This window comes from Lentinus tigrinus (assembly GCF_003813185.1).
Source record: "Lentinus tigrinus ALCF2SS1-7 unplaced genomic scaffold L226scaffold_6, whole genome shotgun sequence".
Lineage (NCBI taxonomy): Eukaryota > Fungi > Basidiomycota > Agaricomycetes > Polyporales > Polyporaceae > Lentinus > Lentinus tigrinus.
In genome coordinates this window covers 1,440,830-1,462,485 of record NW_027137915.1, presented here as the reverse complement: position 1 = coordinate 1,462,485, position 21,656 = coordinate 1,440,830, and the positions used below count along the sequence as shown (strand labels likewise).

Sequence of the window (21,656 nt, the reverse complement as noted above, 5' to 3'; positions counted from 1 at the left end):
CCCGTCTTTTCGCGCACTCTTTGAATCGTACTTCATGTCATTGTAGTAATACATACCGAACATCTGGCTGTCGTAAATCACGTCGTATGCTGGGGTGAACGGTACCTTTACGTACCGAATACCGGATAGATCAAGCGCCCAGTACTTGGTGCGCTCTCATCATGACTCGCCTTCCTCTGCAACGTCTCTGAGTGCTCTTCGCCTGTCCTCCGCGCGCACGTCGAAGTGCTCGCGTTCTCTTCACTCACAATGGCTTCTCGGCTTCTGGGGCGCGCGGCGCCATTGCGCTTCACCAGCATCTCGCGGAGACCGCCATGTGTCCGTTACCTGAACGTCGACCATCCAGCTCAGGGTATTCCGCCCCCGTTGCAAGGCGTGAAGATCCTCGACTTGACGCGGGTCCTCGCGGGACCGACAGCGACAATGCTACTCGCAGACTTGGGTGCGGACGTGATCAAGGTTGAGGAGGTCTCTCGAGGTGACGATACGAGTGAGCTTGTCGCGTCGATTGACTCAAGTGCCCGCGCAGGACCCCTTGGCTGACGACATATCCACTCTGAGGATCCTGGTACCCTCCTGCCGCACCCTTGATTGACTCGGCCCCGGAGGAAGCGGCACATCTACCTCCAGAGTCCGCGTACTTCCTCGCCGTCAACAGGAACAAGCGTTCCATTACTGTGAACTTCAAGCAGCCGGAGGGTCTAGCCATCGTCCACAAGCTCGTCAAGCAGGCCGATGTGTTGGTGGAGAACTTTGTGTCTGGCAAGCTGGCGGAGGCGGGTCTGGGTTGGGAGGATTGTCGGCGGCTGAACCCTCGTCTAGTTTATGCCAGTATCACCGGTGCGTAACGCTACTGTGTCTAGGGGTTCGTGCCGTTCATTGATGAACCTTGTTTCAGGCTATGGTCAGACAGGACCCTTCGGGAAGGCTGCTGGATACGATGTAATCGTTGAAGCCGAAGCGGGCCTCATGCACATGTGAGGCATTTCCCTGGATTGGACAGAACATTACGCCTCAAGCTGCTTGTTATTAGTACCGGCGAACCGGACGGGCCACCGTGCAAGGTTGGTGTCGCTGTGACAGACATCGCGACCGGCTTATATGCGCACGGAGCCATCATGGCTGGGCTGCTGTCCCGGGAAAAGACGGGTCAAGGGGTCTGGATCGACTGCAACTTGTTCGAATCCCAGGTACGTCTCCCGAATCTTCCTTAGTTCTATCATCTCAACGCTTTTCAGCTTGCAGGTCTGGCCAATATTGCCTCGAACTACCTCATCGCTGGCCAAGAGGGTTCTAGGCACGGGACAGCGCATCCTTCTATAGTGCCATACCAGGTCTTCCCGTGCAAGGATGGGTTCATCATGATCGGTGCTGGTAATGACAAGCAGGTACGTGTTTCCGCCTTGCAACAGAGTTTTGTCTCACGTCGTTCTCAGTTCAAGCTGTTTGCGGAGCGGATCCTCGAAAGACCCGACCTTCCTTCGAATTCGAAGTTCAGCACCAACAAGTCTCGAGTAGCCAACCGACAGGAGCTGGTGGATCTCATTACCGAGACACTTCAGAAGGAAGGCCGTGACCACTGGATCGAGAAGTTGACTGGTTTAGGGTACGTTCTTGGATTGGCTTCTGTCCTCCGCCGTACGCTCACATCTTGTCATGAAGCGTTCCGTTCGGCCCCATCAACAATATCCACCAGACGTTCGCGCATCCCCAGGTGGCTGCTCGCCAGATGGTCACTGAGGTTGAGGTGCGTTTGATGGTTCACCGGGCTTGTCTCACAGATATTCACCTTCGAGGCCAGCACCCGAGAGCGGGCAAGATCAAGCTTGTCTCTCCAGCGGTGACCTATAATGGGAAGAGGATGCCCGTTCGACGTCCGCCCCCCTATCTGTCACAGCATACTACCGAGGCACGTATTGGGTCCTTCTTCTGCGTTCTCCCGCTGACTGTGCTCCATATTAGATTCTCACGGAGTTGGGATATAGCGGTCAACAAATAGCGGAACTTAAGGAGAAGAAAACCATCTAAAAAGTTTCAATACTACGAGAATCCTTCTACATCGATATCCCCAGTATGCGCAATATGCTTGCACAGGACTCTGCAGATTTAGTGCTTTGATTGGCTTCGTGGCGACGCATTCCGCTGCCGGGCCGATATCATCAGCGCCCAGTACGTCCACAATCCAGTGTACCCGCCGTCTGCCAGGTACTTCTCACAATAACCTTGCCATTCACACACTCTGGTAGGTTTGATCTTACATCAACCTGGCTGGGCATGTCTTCCTCTACGGCACGATGGCCAGAGACTGATCTGGCCCACGACGCATCTACTTTGCACTTCCTCACATGCTTCCCGGGTCGTGTTGTTGAACGGAGCTGCCGCCGGCGCACTGGCTGCCTCGCTCCAGACATCAGCTCCCTGAGTTCCTTCTCTGTCACATCCCTCCATTTTCTCTTCCTGTTCATCATCACTCTGCGAAGCCTTGAGAACATCAAAGATGGCAGCATTCCTCCGCCACGGGCCATACATATATTACCACTCGATTCGTGCCGCGCGTTATGACTCCTGGCAGCTGGCTGACAGCTCCAACCGTACACTGGTCTCTCCCGGTTTTCAGCTTAGGTTGCTGCCTCTCACTTGCTACCTCTAGCTTCGCATGTAATGCCGCTCCCCCATCCTTTCGCCATGACGCCTATTCCTCGGCCTCGATCCTCCTTGTTCCTTCGCTCCCATCCCACATCGCCACAACGCACGTCCACGCCACAACCCAACAGCTCGAAGCACAAGCCGGTTGAAGATGCACCCCCTCTACCCCCTTTACCTTCGATCCTCCCGCTTGCCCCCAATCGCTCCTTACCGCCATTCCCGCCTCCCAAAGCCGACGCTTGTGGACATTACGTCAGGCATTCAAGTAGACTTACCCTGTTGCTGAGCGGGCAGCGGGAAGGCGCTTGCATGCCGGCCTACTCCAATGGAGAGACAATTGAGGGAGTCCTGGCGATTGCGCGTCCCTCTGGAGTGCTCGCACTTGACGTGAAGGTGCGTGTGCTTTGCATTGCTTCTGCGACGTCTCCTCAAGTCTTGGAAGGTCGAGGGCATGATACACATCCAAGAGCTCGCCGGGACAGGCGCCTCAACCGTCAAAACCATTGATGCGAAGATATACTCTTGGGACGCTTCGTGCCATGGATCATTCCCTCCACGAGCCTCGTTCCGGTACACCCTTCCCGCCACCTACCGCCACTTGTCCTCTGGCAAGGAATATCCATTACCGCCAACGTATGCCGAAGAGCTGCATGGAATACCGGGATTTATAGTCAAGATATCCTATGCCGTTGTCGTCAATCTCACTCTGCTGAGAGAGGCGTCGACGCTCTGGCGCGGCCTGAGCAAGTGCGTCTGTCATGGGGTCGACTTGCCTCTCAGCCCCGATGCTGACTATGTCGCGCTCCCCCGTACTCGCAGTGTCAAAGTGCCCTTCCGATACAGTCCACGAACACGACCCTTGATACCTGGGCCGTTCCCAAGTATCTCAGAGAAGACGATCGACCGCCCACGCACACTGTTCGTCTACCAGATGCGCTCATCCCGCAATGACGCGCCCGTCATCAAGGTTCATGTGGGCATCGTTCATCAAACATATGCTTCCCATCGTCTGTCGCTGACGTGACCGCGCTCGTGCAGCTCTACCTGCCGTCATCCCCGGTATGCTGTTATCAAGAACCGATCCCTTTCCATGTTACGGTCTTCGCGGACCAGCTGATCCTCGACCGGTTCGCCGAGTACCGCCCGATGCCCTCCTCCTTTCTCCCGCTCTCCTCCTCCACGCTCAACCTGTCCTACGAAGCTGTGCAGAACCAGCTCTCGTCGCGTAAGGCGGCGCACAAGTGCCCGCTCAGGCTCAAGGTGCAGCGTCTGACGCTCGTGGACGCCCAGAGTGCCGGGTTCTCGTTCGCATCGTTCTATCCTCGGGGCAGACATGAGGCCGTCCGAAGCCTGGCCAAGAGGGACGAGGCGGTCCCGGACAGAAGCTACATGTACAGTGCGCAGTCGATCGGCCATGGGGTCGTGCACAGCGCGAGCCGGGGGACGAACTCTGTCGTGTGGTCGGGCGCGATTATCATTCCGCCGACGGGACCGGGCTTCTGCGGGGGCTTCGAAGCCAGCGGAGTTCAAGTCGCGGTGAGTGCCTGTGTTCTTTATTCTCTTCCCAATGTTGGCGAGATGGGCTTGGGTAGCTTCGAGTAGCTCTCCAGCACAGGGAGGCACTGTCGATGGTCGAGGGGCAGGGCTGCTACTTTCCGAGAAGACTCAGCGAGGGTGTTTCGAAAACCGCCATGTCAAAGGGCGTAATTCGAAACACTCTTCTGGTTGTGAGTCTCCCCACCTGCAGGGCAGTACTTGATCCCATCATCATTGGAGGGATACTGGTGGACGATATGCCGCCTAGCGCATCTCTTATCCCTTACTTTGGTATGACGGGATCAGTGTATCCACACACAAGTGTGCGTGTTGCGGGGGACGCATATACAGGAATCCCTCGTAATGCGGGCGGGAGCGTCCAAATATCTGTGGCATGGGTTCCCCATCTCGGTCCCCTCGCGGGCGGATGTATTGAACTACGGTAGACGGGGGTCCTCGGAATACGCTACTGAGGCTTCGATCAGTCGCTGATTGTTATGCATGTTCCGAGCTCCTCGTTCTCGCCCTCTTGAAAGATCATTTTTTGAGTGTAGAATGCACCACCAGCCTGCTATTGCATAGACATGTGTCGGCAACCAATTTGGCATTCGTTCATAGGCTAAAGTCAGCATCAAGCGGCCCGGTCCGAGACTCATAGACTGTTGTGTTGTCCACCTGTCGTGATCACTTCCTCTGACACGGGTGCTGATACTGATTGCATTTCTTGGCATGCAGGACAGCATCGTGCTCTCGTTGGATCCGCCGCCAGCATACAGGTCACAGTATGCTTCTTTAGAGGAAGGCATCCCGATACGATTGACGTCCGACACGGCCAAGTCACAAGCGGGCATCCCGGTGTCGAGCTTGTGATACATACCGATGAGCCCTAGGCCTCCCTGATCCTTTCCAGTTTCGACATTGTTCGGTCTGCAGATCCGACTTCTGTCTATACACAACTCATCCATCTAGACATTGGCATGCCGGGTTGTTCACTCACTCAGATTCTCTCTTGTATTTTTGGGACACTACTACAGTCTACTGGGCCTAATGTATTTACGACCGTGTATCGTCTGCGGGACGTTCACACTACTTGTGTATTATGAATTCCGTGCGCAGCACAGAGAGTGAGAACCTTGAGAACCTTGCGCGTTAAACGGGGTGATGAGCCGGCGGCCACGCCCCACGTTCCTTCCGACCTCCACATGCTCCCGTCCTTCCGTTGATGCGTCTCTACGTTCTACCACTGTTCCACCTCCTTCTTGTCGAACAGTTCACGCGGACACCGCTCCAACATAGAATTGAAGATGACCGGGAGATAGACATGGTGACCTCGTATCTCGCGACGACCAGCGCGGTGCATCGTGCACCGCTCCTTCTGCCCTCTCGTCCGACTCGTCCGACCCGGGGTTGTCACGGCGCAAACGCCGAGTGCTGGCATCGTGCACGCCGCAGTGCAGGGTGAGATAGCGAGCGTTCAAACATATCCATCAGGTCCCGAGCATCCCCACAGTCCGGTGGCAAGCCGGCGCATGGTGCACGCCATATGCTACAGTGCCCCTTAGTCACCGGTGCGGCCTAATATTGTCTTGCACATTCAATACTCCTCCCTGCGGTCGGTCGGTCGTCGCAGACTGTCAGTGCCACGCATCCTAGCCCACCCACCCATGTCCACCACCAGTCTTCCGAGCTATGTCGCCCCGCCAGCCTTCCCGCGTACCCCGTCGTACACAGCCGAGCCACAGGCGTTCGAGCAGCGCTTGGCGCTCAACAGACCCGCGCGGAGGCCCGCCGGAAACTTCGTGAAGCAGGCCAAGAACGTGAGCCTTCGTCTGTTCGCACAGGAGGACAATGCCACCTTGCCCACGTACGGGTGCGGCGCGGCCGTGGAGGGCGAAGTCAGTCTGTCCAAGGTGGAAGGGGTGACGGCTGTCGAAGTCAAGGTGCGCGCTGCTCTCCAATCACCTCCTCCAAGCCAGTCCAATTCAGGACGTGTCGCCTCCCCATCTCTGTGTCGCAGATCGAAGGCAGTCTGCGTTTGCGCGAAATTGCCGAGGGCGGGACGACGACGTACAAGCTGTGCTTGACCAAGGTCACCCTATGGAGCAAAGAGACGGAATCGGAGCCATGTCCGGCATCCCTGCAGTTCAGTCTCACATTGCCTACTACGTTCTCGGATGGAAGGGAGACCTACGTGAGTAAATGCTTGTCCTGCGTTGAGATTGTTACACTGACAGTACGCGCCGCAATAGCCGCTACCACCCACACACGACGTACACCTGGCCGGCGTACCGGGTTTCAATGCGAACATCGAGTATACTGTCAGTGCGACGGCGGTGAGGAACAAGGCAACGACTCTGTTGAGGCTAGGCGGCGGGTGAGCTTCGCGCAGTGGTCTTCGAGGTATCTGACTGACCGTTCCATGCAGCATCGTCTCGACACCCTTCCTCTACTATCCCCGCTCTCGCCCAGCTGTGCCCCTTCCTTCCCCGATGCGTCAGTCCTTTGACACGTTCAAGTTCATTGAGACGCCGGAATGGCGTGGTTGGGAGTCCACCATGAAAGCGCGGATATCAGGCGCGAAGGACATCTCATGTCTGGTACGTACTCTACATTTGCACCCTTTGAGACGGTTCTAATGGATGACGCATACACAGCTCTACCTCCCAGCGTCACGAGTGTACTGCATCAGCCAGAACATTCCATTCCATGTCACCTTCAGCTCGTCGGCCTTCTCCCTGGCAGCCTTCCTGCCATACGGTCCCACCGCAACTATCCTCGCGCCAAACAAGGTCTTCACTCGTATCAGGGTCTTGCGACAGTCCACGGTCGATGTGCGGTACGTCATCTCGCGAGAGATGTCTGCACTCGGGAATCTCACCATGCACTCCAGGAACGAGTTGGTTCTGGGTACAAAGACAGACATCTGGCGTGTGGACACAATTGGCGAGGGAGAATTCAAGCATTCGGTAAGAGAAGCTCTGTGCGGACCAATGACAGTACTCACTCACCAGTCACTAGGGTGATGGGCCAGACTGGCTCTGCTTCAACGGCCAGATTCGACTGGACCCGCAAGTCAAGATTGGAGGCTTCAAGGCTGGTGGCCTAAGCGTCAAGGTGCGTCGACAGCGCCCCCTTAATCTCTCCACATGGTTTTCATGTCTTGGCTCCCGCCCATAGGACTTTATTGAGTTCACGATGATTCCACCGGACCCGCCCAAGGCGCCCTTTGCAGAGATGCGCCTTGTTGTGCCCATCCGACTGACCACCGATGCATGGTCCGTGGACAGTCTCACGCCAGCTATCGTGGATGACTTTTCCGCTCCCCCGACTCCTGAGGAGTCAACATAACACTACGGCGGCCTCAGAATGCAGCCAGCAATCGATTGAACTATACGCAACATGTGTCGCTATTCATCCTGTGATCCTGTAGCATACGATGTTTCTGTCAAGCTCTCCTAATCAAACGGACATTCCATGGCAGGGTGCAAGGTTTGCAAGACGGAGTTGGGGTGGACGGATATGGTACGCAGCCTGCTTCCTACCTCTCTTGTGACATCCTTAGCAGCGCTATAACTGTGCACGGGCGATCCGCAAACGCCTTCCTTGTGGCACTAACAGGCCACTCTGTCTCCGGTACGCCTCCTTTCCGAACATACACATATCGGACTCCGGCAGTGTGTTACTGCGAGCTATATCTGCATCCGACCTGTGTGCGTTTGCTCCTCTTTCTGTGTTTCCGCACATGTCCAGGTACAGGCGAACCACAATAGCACTGTTCAGCTGGTTCGCCGCCGAGATCGTCACGCGGCACCGCAGGCGAGAAGGGTTGTGCTGTAGAGCGGAGGATTCAGAGAAGGTGCGTCCGTGGTACCACGTCCCGCAGCCGGAGTCTAAGTGGACGATCTGCTGAACAGAAAGCCTCCGAGGCGGTCTCTTGCGGATCGAGACCGGTCGGCTGGGGGTGATGCTAAGGTGATAGCGGGAAATGGGGGTCGGCAGGCAGAGGGAGATCGCGATCTACTATTCGGGCGCACTGGGGTCACAGAGTGCGTGTGACCTCGCGGGGTTCCCGCACGAAGGGGCTATGGGCGGCGGCATGTGCCATGTCAGTTAATCGGTTGCATTCTGTTGCATTTGCGAAAGAAGATCACAGACGCAGTCAGAATGGAGCGAGGGGACCTGCGGCAGTAGGTACAGCACCGCGGAGCTGGGATTCGAGCGTTGCTTGATGCGTCCGCGTTTCTGACTGCCCACTTCTCGGCTACCTTCTCCTCCCGCCTTATTTAAGACTGCTCGCGCGTCGCAACAGCTCCACCCACCACACCACCTCCCCTGCGACATACGTTGCTTCGCGAGCTCGAACTCTGGTCCGTTGTTCGCGACTACCAGTTCGCAGGATGCACCTCCCGACGTTCGCATTCGTTCTTGCCTTCGCGGGCCCGATTCTTGGCCAGCAGATCTACGACATTGTGAGTGCAGCTTCCATTCGCTGCCGTGTTCGGGCTGGGCTCGGACGCGTCGGGATTGTTCGCTGACCGCCAGCCCGCACAGTGGTCGACGACATGGGACAGGTCGAGTCTGTTCACATACACGAACCTCTCGCCGAACCCGATCAACTTTGGCTCGCCCGGCGCGATTGGGCAGGCGGACATCGTCGTGACCGACACCTCGACGTTCCAGTCGGTCTGGGGGTTCGGAGCTTCACTAAGTGCGTCGGCTTTCGCGTTGCCACCCCCACGCTTCTGCTTCCCGTGATCGGGGGTGCGGTGTCCGGTGGTACTGAAGTGCGTCATACTGACTGCGGACACCCTCAGCCGACTCTTCTGCGCAGATCCTGAACAACCTGAAGGTACGTACAGTACAAGGTCACGTCGCGGGGGCTGAGCGGGCCCGAGTGGCAGCATGCTCACTTGACACCTCTCCGCGTGGCAGAGCAAGAACTCGAACAACTACTGGAGCCTGCTCGAGTACCTCTTCGACCGTGAGTGCCGCATATGGACAGAGTGCGTGCATCGCGCTGCCCGTTCTCACACTCACGCCTGCTTGCACAGCGACGGACGGCGCGAACTCTGCGGGCTTTTCGTACCTGAGGATCCCGCTCGGGGCATCCGACTTTTCAGCGAACGGTGAGCAGACGGTCGCCGCGGCGGGGCCTGGCAGTGGTATGCTTGGTTGGCAGACGGCTGATGCGCACACCCGTCGCCATGCAGTATACAGCTTCGATGACGTCAGCGGAGACAATGCCTTGAGCAGCTTCAACATCAACAGAGCGCCGTCGTATCTCTTCTCGGTCCTGAATGACATACGCAGCATAAATAGCTTGCTTCGGATTCACATTCTCCCCTGGTCTCCGGTATGTCGTCGTTGCTACCCTGAAGCGGCATATCCGATGTGCTCACACGTGCTCGCGCCGCCAGCCGGGATGGATGAAGGACTCTGGGACTATGAACGGGGGAAACTTCCTCTCAAACTATACCAGCGTTTGTGAGTCAAGTGATCGCCTCGCATGACCTGCGCAGCTCATCCAGCACACGGCACGCAGACGCAAACTACCTCCTCAAGTCCTTGCAGGGCTACAAGAACAAGGGCATCTCGGTCTACGCCATCAGTATTCAGGTTCGTCGGCCAGCCGGCAGCTACCTTCATCGCTTGCGGGTATGGATACTCATCTACGCTTGAAGAATGAGCCGGAGAACAGCAACCCTACATACCCTACATGCAAGATATCCGCATCCCAAGAGGCGCAAATCGGATTGGCTCTGCGTAGCCTCATGGATTCCAACGGCTTCTCAGGCACAAAGATAATAGGGTACGACCACAACTGGGACGACGCGGGAGGCTATCCCATTCAATTGGTACGACATCCATCATCATCTGCTATGTAACCTATTTACGGCACCGTTGGTTGACGCGAAGACCCCCTAGATGCAACAAGCTTCCAGCGCCTTTGCCGGTGTCTCGTTCCACTGCTACGGTGGCACTGTGAGCCAGCAGGACACCTTCCACACCGCTTATCCGCAAAAGGAGATCTACTTCACAGAATGCTCCGGCACCCAGGGCAGCGACTGGTGGAGCGATATCAAGGTACGCACCCTATTTGGCTGCTTGGCGTACAGCGCATGCTCAACAGATGGATGCGACCGCAGTGGTACATGGACAACCTGTGAGTGCACAAGCACAGCGTGCTCGACCATTTCACCTTGTTTGCGTTCGTGCCCCTGATCCTTTGACGTCTGGCACAGCTTTATCGGGTCCATAGAGCACAACTCTCACAATGGCCTGATGTGGAACCTCGCGCTGGATGGCAACGGCAGCCCGAAGCTCCCAGGCACGAGCAGCTGCGGCACGCCCTGCCGCCCAGTTGTCACCGTTAACAGCGACGGGAGCTGGAGCGTCAACCAAGAGTGTACGTCGTCCTTCAATGACGCATATAGCCAGTGATCTGACTTCTGACACCACCGACAGTCTACTCTATGGCACAAGCATCGAAGGCGATCCTGCCTCGTGATGCAGGAGGGCCCTGGGGAAAGCGCATCGGGGTCAACGTCGGAGGCACGCTCAACTGGGGGCTCCGTGTCGGCGCATACGTGACGGGGCGCGTGAACTCCGCGGACTGGCTTCGCTACAGCCTCGTCGTCCTGAACTGGTAAGGACAACCTTTACTCTGCAGCCTCTGCTTCCGTATTAGCCCTATTAGCTCCGGAACTCGGCTGACAACCTCCGCTCGCGCGTTCTCGCAGGGACGACCACCCGGACGGGCCTTGGAATCCGACCCCGGTGCAGACGACAATCGAGTTCCGCGGTCAGCAGGCGACATATACCTTCCCCGTCGGCGTCACGACGCTCTGGTGGTACGCGCCGAACGAGGGACACTCGTTCGATGACGACGACGGAGCGCTCGCGAACGCCACCGTCACCTTTGGTGGGAACGCGAACTCGGCTGCGACGGTCGCGTTTGAACACGCTACCTCCGCCGGTGCTGCTGCGGATGCGGAGGACGAGGACGAGTACGGAGAGAAGATGTTCGATGGCTCCCTCTACGGCGATGTCGCGGCGCAGCAGCCATTGTTCAGGTTCCATCGGCAGCAGTGAGTGGGCGAGCCCGGTCGCGACTCGTCCTCTCCCGCCCGCCTTTTGCCCTCGTCTTCTACGCATATTACATAACACCCCCATTCCCGACTGCTTCCGGTCATGAATGACTTCGTATCGCGAAAGCTCTTTCAGCTTCTCAGTACCCGTAACATTATCATATCGCTCGACACGACTTTTCATGACACCCATGACGACACATGACTAGCTAGTTGCAGGTGGAATCTGTACAATATACTTACTACACGGCTCCACAATCTAGTATACACGACGTCAAACGATACAAACGCGCGAAGAGACTCAGAGATGCACCGCGGTTGTCCCTACTGGGCTAGCACATAGCGCACTATGCAACCCGAGCTCGTCGCTAGGCTTGTCCCCTGATCCCTCCTGGTCAGCTGGATGTGCGACAGACGAACGACGAGAGGTAATCACCGAGGACCAGGCCGCCGTAACCTCACTCTTGAAGCTTGACCTCCGAGCCACTGATGTCAAGCCGGAATCTCTTCTGTTCCCGCACCGTAGATGGACCAGGCTCAGGCGCTGACTCAGACTCAGAAGGATCTCGCTCTCCCGCTCCGCGTTTGCCCAGCACCGCGCTCGAGGACGGCGACTCGCTGGTTGACGGGACAAGAATCGAAGAATGACCAACGCTCGGGACCGGACTTGTAATATCTTTGCGCGAAGAGGCGGCAGACTTTCCTGAGACGACGTGAGAGCTCGACGACGAACTCCCAGCTGCGACACTCGCAGGCCCCTTGGCAGACGACGAAGGGACTGCGGCTTCCTCGAGGCGTGCGCGCTTCGTAGGCGTATCGAGGTCGCCCGTCCACGCTGGCTCCTCCGCACGGCGCTTGCCCTTGGCGACGCTTGACGCAGACGGTGTTGATTCGCTTGCAGTCGGAGCAGCAGCAGCAGTCTCAGCTTTGGAGGAGGGCTCCGCGCCCCCCACGGCGGAAGAGGTTCCGGTCGCGCGAGGGTGGTTGTGGACGACCCGGTCGTCCCGGCCGAGCGTGTGCGTCTGGAGGAACTCCTCCCAGAACTTCTCCAAGTTCTCGATCTTCCACTCTTGTGCTGGCCGTTCGTCTGCCTCTCCTCCTGCGTGATCCACATCATCGTCGGCATCCCCGCTCTCGGGAGGCTCGGGCCCAGAGAAGTGGTCGAGCAGGTCGAAGAGCCAGTCCTGGAGCCCGCAATCGATCTCCATGGGCTGGATACCCCGCTCCTTGGCCTCCTGCCGGACGGCCTCGGTATCGCTCAGGGAGACGTTGCGGGAGGTGAAGAACATGTCGATGGTCGCGTCCAGCTGGGCGTCAGTGAGGTTGTGAGGAAGCCAAAGGAGACCACAGTGGATGATGACGTAGAGAAGGGACTCCATGTCGTCCTCGAGGGTCTGCCTGTGGTCCTTGTCTACGCCATCGTGGTCCATCATGGCAAGCGACATGTACTCCCAGGTACCCTGCAAGTGTGCGATAGTCATGAGCTGCTTGCTGTGTGACGTTAGTAAGAGCTTGGGAGATAGGACTCACGGGACGATCTCTGTGGATAGATGCACCAGTGTCGTCCACTTCACAAGATACATCCCAGTCGATGAGGTAGCCCCTCCTTGAGGAACGACCCTCCTCCGCAACCAAGATGATGTTACCCATACTGAGGTCCCTGTGGATGCGCGAATCCTTGTTCCGCGCATCCGCCATAGCTATCAATGCGAGTGTCAGTGTCAGGAGAAGGTCAGGCCAAATCATTAGTGACACAAACCTTGGAGGACGTCGAACGTTGCATGTAGAAGCTCTTCCGTCCCTCGCAAGCGCTTCAAGGAATATCCGACGGTCCCGAGCACAACCCGGTAGTGCACGAGCTTGGCGACAGAAACCGCCTTCCCTTTCAAGAAACACACGAAAGAGTCATGACAATACTCGTCGGTCTCCGTGCTCTGGATTTCATTGACTACACGAAGGTTTCATCAGCGAGAGAACACGTATAAGGAATTCAGAAGGCACCTACACTCGAAGCGCCGTTTGCGGTCGACTGGAAGAACGTCCGGTACCTCTCCGTGGTATAGCAGTGAAGGGATGTTGCGCACACCCTTAGCGTTCATCTCCTCGAGTATATCTCCCTCCAGTGGATACCCGGTGAAGCGCCAGGTGTCTTTCAGGAAGGCGACCTGGTTGGTAGACGCGTCAACAGCCCAGAAGCCCCGCGTGCCTCTGCCGTCGAGGAACAGAGGTGAGATGACCGGACGGGAGACAAGGTATCGGCGAACCGTATCCGGGCATGCCACAGTGCCCTGCTGTAGGACGTGCATCGCAGAGACGCGCCCCGGGAGATAGTGCTCCGCGACGGCCTTCTCCAGCTCTGCGCCCTCCACCCCTAGCTGTGCCTTGACGTGTTGCGCGATAGCGTCACGGAACACGGCCTCTTCGTCGGAGGTGGCTGCGCCGACTGTGGCGTCATGGCCGCGTTCGGTCTTGGAGAGTTTAGAGAACCCTTTGAGGAAGTCGACCAGTAGCTCGGGATGAGTGCGAATATCGAACCTCTGCGTGACGATGCAGCCCGCACGGTCCCATCGCAAGAGACGGGCAAAATGGCCGGAGATCGCCACGGTGAAGAAGAAGACCCGATGTTGCCGCGCAAACACCTCCGTCACGTAGGAAATGTGTTGCCCCCACGCCTTGTCGAGCTTGTCTTTGATCCCAGGCGCACAATTGTCGGTGATGGTGGACACAAAATCTGGCGGGCTCAAGGGGCTCTGGTCACAGAAATAGTCCAGGTTGGGCTGGGTGTAACTGACGTCGATGAAAAGCTCAGCGTAGCCGAGCTTGGGCGAAGGGTTTCCTTCGAGTGTCGCGAGCTGTTCCGCTGCGTAGCAACATATGTGTGGCTCCGTTCTGCCGAGCTCATGCTTGGGAACGGCAGGTTCCGACGGCTGACGAAACCCGAAACCCGGACACAAATTGTTATCTTTCAATGCCTTGAGCTGAGAAGATGGTCAGCGGAAGCTGTGGCGAGCATGTGTATGTGCCGTGGCGCACCAGGGGTTCGTATATTCGCGCCGTGCGGAAGCCACCATCTGTTGTGTCAGGCACTCCAAAGAAGTTGCCAGAGCTAGGATGAGTCGTCCGTTCTTTGGAGACTTGTACGACGTCTTGTACCTTGAGGAAGCGGCGGAGAAATTCGGGTACAGGCATGGGGCCTACTATGAACCTATGCGAGTCTTTGGCATTATGGAGGAGCGCTTCCTGCTTGTATAGCGACTCCATGTTCTGGTCTACGGCCACTGGGACATCGTAAGCACAGTAACAGGGAGACGAGGTGGGATGCTCGATGGCCATGGGTGTGGCGGAACGGCGGCGTTGTCGGATAGTTGTTGGGGATTAGGGCCGCCCACAGAAGTGCATATATCAACGCCTGCTAGCGCTTCGCTCCGACGAACAGAGACGATAGTGCCAAGGAAAGGACAACGCCGCAAGGACCCAAGGTACAACGACATAGTGATTGGGCGGTGTTTATGGTGCTTATTGTGAGCACATCGACGCTTCTGGCCCTAACGCTCTTGTTGTCAGCAAGAACAACAAGCTTGTGTTGTCAAGCTAGAACCAACTTCTAAGCTGGGTAGCTGAGGGGATACTCAACATGTCCCCATAGCGTAGTCCTGTGCGCAGAGTCGGTGGGTGCGTGTGGGCGATCGATGATAGAGATTTCCATAGATTGCTGTACGGCGTGCTGGAGGTACAAGACGAGGCGATGCAGACATCTAGACGCCCACAAGTCCCTGCGTTCCATAATGGGCCGCAGATTGTCAGTACTGTTTGCGTGCACACTACAAGGAGACTAGTGTTCAAGTCAGTTGAACAGTGATAGAAAAACATCATTGCATTCGTATAAGGTCGTAACAGGTCGTAGGGGTGGTGAGGTCGTTAAGTATGTACGTCACATCAAGAGGATGTTTGGGTATTGACAGGGGATTGATGAGTAGGGTAGAGCTAGAGAAGAATACCGATAGTAGATGCAACCAGGAAGTGACGATTTAAATAGAGGAACAACAAGTTCACAGGAGAAATGAACATCCGTTCATTCCACATATATCTCCGTCCCTGCCGTCCACTTCGCGCGCGGAGTATACTTCAAGTTCTGGTCTTGCATGCGCTCCTTGACGGTCACATGGAACTTCGGCTTGGTTTGGGTTATCTCTCGGCCTCGTCCGAGGTGTATCCTATGTAGCGAAAGGGTCATCGGCATGAAGATAGACATAGGCCCAGTACAAGACAGACGTACCACCACTTCGTGACCCACTTCCCGCTCGCGTCCTGGCACTGGTACGAAAGCGGGATAATCTCGAGGAGCCACCAAGACTTTGTCAACTGGAGCTCGTCATATATTGGCTGCAGCGCGTCGACGTCCACGTCGAGCGGATCGCTGCCAGATCCCGAGCCGTCGGTCGGAGAGTTCGAGGCGGGATCCTGCGGTTTCGGATTCGCGGGGTCGATTTGGGAGGGAAGGTTGACGTCCTCAGCTGGCTTAGGAGTGATGATCGTGTTCTTGGGCAGCGGCATGCCTGAACCTTTGAAGATGGCGTCGGGGATGTTGGCGCGCACGAGGGCGGCCTGGTCAAACGTGATACCGCATTGTGCCAGGACGACCTCGCGAACCATCCAGCGCAGAGTGATGTCCGAGAGGCTGGTCTTCGTGTCGTCAGGGACGGAACCTCCGCCAACATCTATTGGAGAGCTCAGAGACTTTCAGGAAGTACATGGGACAACAGGACGTACCGCTGTGACAGCCAGCGAACCAGACCTCCAACACGTCCGTCCCTCCAGCGATCTCGTCGCTTGACCCGCTTGAGGCGTTGGACGAGGTTGACGCGTTGGATGACTGCGTGTTGACTCCTGCTTCGAGGTCCACGTTCTCCTGCTTGACCTTTGGCATGGTCATCGTCGCTGGGTTCTGCCGGTTCCTGGACGGCCACCTGCGCATCCACGACCCAAGCGACCTCTGCCTACGCACCGCTGCAGTCGGACGCTTGACCGCAGTATCCCTCTTCGCCTGTGCAGGGGCCTGGGATGTCGTGCCTGTGGCCAAGCTCTCTGCCTTCACAGAGGGCGTCTTCGCAGCTGACTGCTCTTCTGGGGTCGCTCGGTGGTAGAGGTTGGGCTGGAACTTCACGCGATGCTGTCGCAGTTGTCAAAAATGACGCCAGCGGTGATACGGAGAACCACAAATACCTCATCCAGGGACAAGGCATGTCGGAACGTCTTAATGGTGGTGTTCGCAGTGGTAAAGGGAAGCGTGCGCCCCATGAGTACGCCAACGCTTGACACCGTCTCCCTGGATGGTGTGAGAGCTTATGTCGAGTACTGGTAGGATATCTGCGACTTACCAGACGCCAACGAACTCAATCTGCACATCTCGGCAGAAGGTCTGCTTGAAGCCGGCCGCGAGAGCGAGGCTCTCGTCGTCTGTTTTCTTGTAGAGCTTGTACGCGAAGGGGATCTGTTCTGGATTATCTCGGGGAAGCAGTCCGATCTGTGAAGAGGCCATTTTGAGTTATTGGGTTGTCGCACATACAGCTGGCAGGCCGCCGACTACGACGCCACGTGCGTACCTTGTGAAGCAACCCAGCTAAGGCTCTAGCGGTATAGGCCCCGCGCGAGAATCCTTCGATGAGACATTCAGTGCGCGTGTCAAGGTGAGCTCAGATGCCTGGATCGTACCGAAAATACATATCTTGTCTCCGGCCACATAGTTCTGCATCAAGAACTGGTAGCCTCCACGAACGTGTTCGTCGAGATACCTGTCAAGGCTCGTGCGTCAGTACGGACGAATGGCCCCATGGTCGAGCACACGGACCATGCGAATGCTTCGTCAAGAATCTTCGCACACCATTGGAAGAGCGGAGAAACCACGCCTGGATTGAAGTATGTTCCTATCCCAGGCTGCGGAGAAGGCGAGAATGCATCCGTGTCATGAGCTATTAATCCCGTGGGATGCAGAGTGCAGGCATGCCGTCGTGAGACGATGCCCTCCACCCACCTGGTAGTAGCAGAGCTGCTGGTCGAAGTCGTCGTCCTTCTTGAGCAGGGAATAAAACTTGACTACGTTTGTGTTCTGCGCGATAAGCGTGTCAGCGAGCATCCGGGAGAATGTCGGCACACATAGGTAAATAGCCTCACATCACCATCAAATTGGTTGGAGGTACCGTCGAAGCAGAGGATGAGGGTACGGGGCGTCCGCTCCGGGGTGCTGCTAGACATTGATTCGACCGGTTGGGTGGTCGAGAGGGGGGAAACCGCAGTTGTAGAGGACATGGTAGTCTAGGGAGCACTAGGGCGATCCTACTTCGATGAACCTGGGACAGGGAGTATAAATTACGACGCAGACAGCGGAGTTCTTGTCGAAGAGACTCTGACGGGCTGTCAATGCGGATAAGTTAATGACAGTAGGAATGTGGGGAAGAAGCTAGCCTGAGAAGGCGGGCTTGGGAAGCCATGTCGTCGGTTTATATGGGGACTCCGCCGGAGGAAAAGCAATGATGCAAGCGGGGTAGGCTGTAGTTAGCCTGACCACGTTCGCCACATGACTGGGTCGTCGCCGTCGAAGGCCCGTCCTCCTGATGCTGTTCAATAACTTCGCCAAATGGAGGACATTGGGTTCTGACGCTATCCAAGAGCGCCGAGAGATTCTCTATCATCCAGGGATCAGCGCAGCAGCGATGCTTCGTTAGCTCGGACTCCGGAGAATAACTGACTTGCATTACTGGGGTACTGGCAGATATCATATATCAACCTCTGCCAATGATCCAAATTCGTTTCATTTCCTCGATGTTGTTCATGCAAAACATAATGTTAAAATACGAGAACCACATCAAGCCTTCTTAGCTCAGTGGTAGAGCGCGCCACTCGTATTGGGGAATGGTGAGGTCGGTTGTTCAATCCAGCCAGGAGGCAGTTATTATCTGATATTATCTTTTTTCTCAGGGTTCTCAACCCATGCAAGTTGCACTGTATTAACTACTTGGATTTTAGCGCCGGTGCCCAAGATGCAGATGAAATCCGTTAAAGTCTCTTTCAAGAGGTACTAATACATGAACATGATGTAGAGTCGATACATCCAGCAGCCAGTTGGTTCACCGTTGGAGCTTCCACGCCCCATCCTTCACCGTCACCAGTCCTTCTCGACGTGCAGCTTCCATAAACTCTGCCAACTGATCGATCGTCCTGTCGTATCCAGGAGCGAACTTGAGCATGTTCTGGATTCTCACCAGACTGAGGGCCCCGAGATTCGTGAGCATGCCCTCGATAAACTGGACACGAGTTCGCAGATCCATCGTTTAGCGAGTATTCGAAACGTTCAAACCTTGCATAAAAACATACCTTCCAAAACACCTTCATCTGTTCTGCCTGTTGCTGCTGAACAGTTAGCACCGAGGGGAGATCCTCTATGACTGCTAGCGCAAGTATCATCAGCATTGATTCGAGGACAAGATTCTCGGAGGGACGTGCCTGGTCGTGCAACGGGCTTTGAACTCGAAGAAGCTGCCTCCGCTACTTCAAGCAGTTTGTACATTCCCGAGTCTTCCTCTTTCAGCACGCCGAGGTCGACCCAAGTCATGATGGCTTTCAGGGCGGCCGCTCGTTCAATCTTCATCTCCGTTGCTAGGTCCGCAACGCCCCACGTGTCTATACAGAGCTGTGAGTAACACGCCAAAGGCAGAGTGTCCGATAGAAGGCTTGCCTTTGGTCGAGAAGTGCTCGATAATGGCGGCCTCCAGTGGCGGGACCTCTGCGGAAACGGTGCGGTCCTGCAACTCGATGTCCAAACTGATCGTTCCTAGATGGGGGAGCCAGTGGAGCTTCTTGTCCGGCTTGAACTGGTGGAACTCCTTCGCATACGCATCTTGAATCCTAGACGCATGCACGTGAATAACTTGTTAATGATGATCCTGGACACGCTACGTACTCCTTGAACTGGCCGGGCATGTTGAAGCTGCTCGTTTGCAGCGGCGGCCAGAAGTGTCGCGAAATGATGGTGGGATGGAGAGGCATCTAGCATAGCGATGAGCTTGAACTCCGTGGACATCCATGCGTGGGTTCTTACCGGCTTTTGTGCTTGGACGTGCTGGTCGATACGCCTCGAATCGGTCATGTCTCGTAACATCACCTCGCAGACTTGCAACGCCGCCTCTCCGAAACGGATCTTCAGGATCTCGATATTCCGACGCTGGAGCCCCAAGCTCAGAGGTCGGAACTTTTCTCTGTTCCCGTGACCACGCACCTCCTTCTCATAGTTGCCATCCGTTACAGCGAGCAGCCTTTGGGCGAGCAATACTTGCAGCTCCTTGACAAAGAGATCTTTCGAGTCGTAGATGCTGACCAGCGTGCTGATGACGTCGGTAGGTTTGTTCGTCCGGAAGTCTACATGAATGAGAACGTGAGTCTCACATAGCATCGCGGAAGTTGAGAGCGAGGTACCTGGGCCTGCGTCGATGGGCTCAGGCTCCCAGTTTGGATCATTATAGTCATCAGCTTGTCTCTGCTGCAACGGCTGTATAGGCTCGTTCTCGTCCACAATTGAGTCTTCGCTCTCGCCGTCCCCGACAAGGTTGGCAACAATGCACCGAATGGTGTCGGGCCGTTCTCTGTACAATGTGGTTGTAATTAGCGAGCTCGACCACTAACTAGCGGCGAAATCACCTGAGATATTTGCGGATCGGGTCGGCCACTTTGTACAGTAACACTCCTGGTGGGTCCAGAAAGCGTAGGCAGCGCATTATGGAGACGTATTGATTGAGTATGACTTGCGTGTCAGCGCCAGGGTGCAGAAGTCGCTTCTTGTTTCTGCAACGGTTCGTCAAGATAGGCCAGCTATGGTTGGGAGGAGTACCCACGCTTTCCGTAACGTTCGTACCAGCTCAGAGCGCTGGTCCACTCGGATGAGACATTCCTACGCAGGAGTCAGAATGCGCTTGCGGGTGTGGCAAATTGGTCTCCACCTTCAGGTCTTCCAGTGCGGGCTGGGAGTCAGGAAAATCGACAATGATGTCGAAGATTTCTTGTAGTCTGAAGCAAGCAGAATCAGAGAATGCTGGCATTCCAATCTCGGGGCGAGTACCTACCGAAGGTCACACAATGTCTTGCACACATGGTAATCAAACCTCGAACCAACGCCCTGCAGCATTTGGCGAGCTTCTTCCGCTGTAGAGGTGGATGGCATCATTGAATTTGTGCGCTGGCGACAGCATCAGTGAATCGCCCACCAGTCCGTGCTCCTCTTGCATACGGCATTACCATCCATGGTACGACTTTCTCGGCCATCCATTCCCTCAGGTATGTCAACATGGATTCTTCCCACTTCTTCGCACATGTTTCCATGACATGCGCTTCGATGTACTCATAGCACACACTAGCGATGAGTGACTCGTACCGATCAAGCAGGCCAAGCGCCTCGCACGCAGACCACAGGGGCAAATCTGGACGGGCAGGGGCTGCAGAAGTTGATGGTTGAGGATCTGCGGGAAGCGCCCAAGGTGGTGGGCAAGACGCGTTCACCAACGAGAACGTAGATGCGATGAGTTGCTTGAAGCCACGCGAGAACGACGGCGGAAATGTCGAGTATATGTGAGTTTGGAAGGCTAGTGTATATGCAGAGAGGAGGATGGAACCTAGTCTGCGGTAAAGGTGATCAGGAGCAGTCTCGACTATCCGTCTGGTTGGGCTTACTCTGGGATAGGTGACCATGCCTTGTACCACTCCACAAGCCTGAATAGCATCCTTGCGATGGCATCCGGGGTATCCGTCTCCTACTCGTCCTCACTGAGTAGCAGTTTATGATAGATCATAGTCGACGCACCTCGTACTCAGCCATATACTTGTGTATATCACGCTCAATGAGGTGCTGTTGCTTCCGCATATCCTCTAGGAGGCGACATGAGTGCGGCCTTCTGAAATTGGGGGACAACACTCACCAAGGAAGTTTTCCATCAGCAGCGGTAGCATCTTCGCCTTGCTCAGCAACTCAAAGGACGTCCGCACTTCGTGTATGCCTTGGACACCACTCAGCACTCAGGTCGCCACCCGACAGAGTTTCCGAACTCACTATACTCCGGACGAGGTGCAGGATCATTCAAGTCTCGAGGGTAGAGAAAGCCAGTTGCAGTCTTCCATGCCTGTGAAATTCAGTGACCATGAGACTATGAGTTTTGTTCAGACTGCACGAACAGAAGTGGCGGACCTGGCTGAACGAAAGCAGCCCAGCGATTCCCGGTTCCCCTCTGTTAAGACGCGTGAACGAATTGTTCCACTTGCTCTGGACCTGCATTTCAAGGATATGTGCCATGACGCCCTAGGACTTTGAAGAACAGGAGAGAGTGATGATCGTGGTGGGTGGCT

General features: G+C 56.0%; 8 protein-coding genes and 1 non-coding gene across 9 annotated transcripts; 5 read left to right on the top strand and 4 right to left on the bottom strand.

Moving 5' to 3' along the window:
• The first annotated feature begins 153 nt into the window (after positions 1-153).
• Positions 154-2,067, top strand: L226DRAFT_336024 (CAIB/BAIF family enzyme). The gene is made up of 9 exons (XM_067674037.1): positions 154-490; positions 562-840; positions 899-977; positions 1,034-1,190; positions 1,239-1,388; positions 1,437-1,606; positions 1,663-1,747; positions 1,802-1,909; positions 1,963-2,067. Exons 1-9 carry the CDS (start codon positions 250-252, stop codon positions 2,026-2,028), a joined length of 1,335 nt encoding a protein of 444 aa, XP_067538488.1. The 5' UTR covers positions 154-249; the 3' UTR covers positions 2,029-2,067.
• Positions 2,068-2,383: 316 nt separating this feature from the next.
• On the top strand, positions 2,384-4,541 carry L226DRAFT_336261 (uncharacterized protein). Its single transcript, XM_067674038.1, has 3 exons — positions 2,384-3,039; positions 3,089-3,619; positions 3,685-4,541. Exons 1-3 carry the CDS (start codon positions 2,662-2,664, stop codon positions 4,246-4,248), a joined length of 1,473 nt encoding a protein of 490 aa, XP_067538487.1. The 5' UTR covers positions 2,384-2,661; the 3' UTR covers positions 4,249-4,541.
• On the bottom strand, positions 4,367-5,275 carry L226DRAFT_336343 (uncharacterized protein). Its single transcript, XM_067674039.1, has one exon. The coding sequence runs from the start codon at positions 5,145-5,147 to the stop codon at positions 4,620-4,622; it is 528 nt and encodes a 175-aa protein (XP_067538486.1). The 5' UTR covers positions 5,148-5,275; the 3' UTR covers positions 4,367-4,619.
• Positions 5,276-5,745: 470 nt separating this feature from the next.
• Positions 5,746-7,727, top strand: L226DRAFT_335997 (uncharacterized protein). The gene is made up of 7 exons (XM_067674036.1): positions 5,746-6,122; positions 6,200-6,373; positions 6,432-6,556; positions 6,608-6,779; positions 6,837-7,148; positions 7,201-7,296; positions 7,360-7,727. The coding sequence occupies exons 1-7, from the start codon at positions 5,847-5,849 to the stop codon at positions 7,528-7,530; spliced, it is 1,326 nt and encodes a 441-aa protein (XP_067538485.1). The 5' UTR covers positions 5,746-5,846; the 3' UTR covers positions 7,531-7,727.
• A 465-nt stretch (positions 7,728-8,192) lies between these two features.
• Positions 8,193-11,274, top strand: L226DRAFT_600862 (glycoside hydrolase; the record flags this gene model as incomplete). Its single annotated transcript, XM_067685678.1, has 14 exons — positions 8,193-8,651; positions 8,734-8,890; positions 8,997-9,031; positions 9,115-9,163; positions 9,234-9,308; positions 9,393-9,535; positions 9,600-9,666; positions 9,725-9,798; positions 9,864-10,037; positions 10,108-10,266; positions 10,329-10,345; positions 10,425-10,588; positions 10,648-10,828; positions 10,923-11,274. Exons 1-14 carry the CDS (start codon positions 8,580-8,582, stop codon positions 11,272-11,274), a joined length of 1,719 nt encoding a protein of 572 aa, XP_067538484.1. The 5' UTR covers positions 8,193-8,579.
• A 454-nt stretch (positions 11,275-11,728) lies between these two features.
• L226DRAFT_568895 (uncharacterized protein) lies at positions 11,729-14,603 on the bottom strand (the record flags this gene model as incomplete). Its single annotated transcript, XM_067684223.1, has 5 exons — positions 11,729-12,730; positions 12,801-12,970; positions 13,030-13,218; positions 13,276-14,248; positions 14,304-14,603. The coding sequence occupies 5 exons, from the start codon at positions 14,601-14,603 to the stop codon at positions 11,729-11,731; spliced, it is 2,634 nt and encodes an 877-aa protein (XP_067538483.1).
• Positions 14,604-15,144: 541 nt separating this feature from the next.
• On the bottom strand, positions 15,145-17,769 carry L226DRAFT_558933 (uncharacterized protein). The gene is made up of 10 exons (XM_067683266.1): positions 17,442-17,769; positions 17,302-17,376; positions 17,119-17,204; positions 16,983-17,062; positions 16,874-16,926; positions 16,649-16,794; positions 16,494-16,596; positions 16,041-16,440; positions 15,547-15,988; positions 15,145-15,484 (listed from the first exon to the last, which is right to left on the bottom strand). Exons 1-10 carry the CDS (start codon positions 17,574-17,576, stop codon positions 15,343-15,345), a joined length of 1,662 nt encoding a protein of 553 aa, XP_067538482.1. The 5' UTR covers positions 17,577-17,769; the 3' UTR covers positions 15,145-15,342.
• A 367-nt stretch (positions 17,770-18,136) lies between these two features.
• Positions 18,137-18,215, top strand: L226DRAFT_t67. Its single transcript has one exon. It is a non-coding gene; the product is annotated as a tRNA-Thr (tRNA).
• Positions 18,216-18,318: 103 nt separating this feature from the next.
• Positions 18,319-21,644, bottom strand: L226DRAFT_532671 (uncharacterized protein). The gene is made up of 18 exons (XM_067680308.1): positions 21,499-21,644; positions 21,364-21,433; positions 21,233-21,310; positions 21,118-21,182; positions 20,988-21,067; positions 20,525-20,934; positions 20,384-20,462; positions 20,261-20,327; positions 20,156-20,211; positions 19,962-20,105; positions 19,740-19,906; positions 19,543-19,682; positions 19,366-19,488; positions 19,228-19,313; positions 19,003-19,172; positions 18,771-18,947; positions 18,642-18,712; positions 18,319-18,571 (listed from the first exon to the last, which is right to left on the bottom strand). The coding sequence occupies exons 1-18, from the start codon at positions 21,601-21,603 to the stop codon at positions 18,395-18,397; spliced, it is 2,265 nt and encodes a 754-aa protein (XP_067538481.1). The 5' UTR covers positions 21,604-21,644; the 3' UTR covers positions 18,319-18,394.
• Between the last annotated feature and the right edge of the window lie 12 nt (positions 21,645-21,656).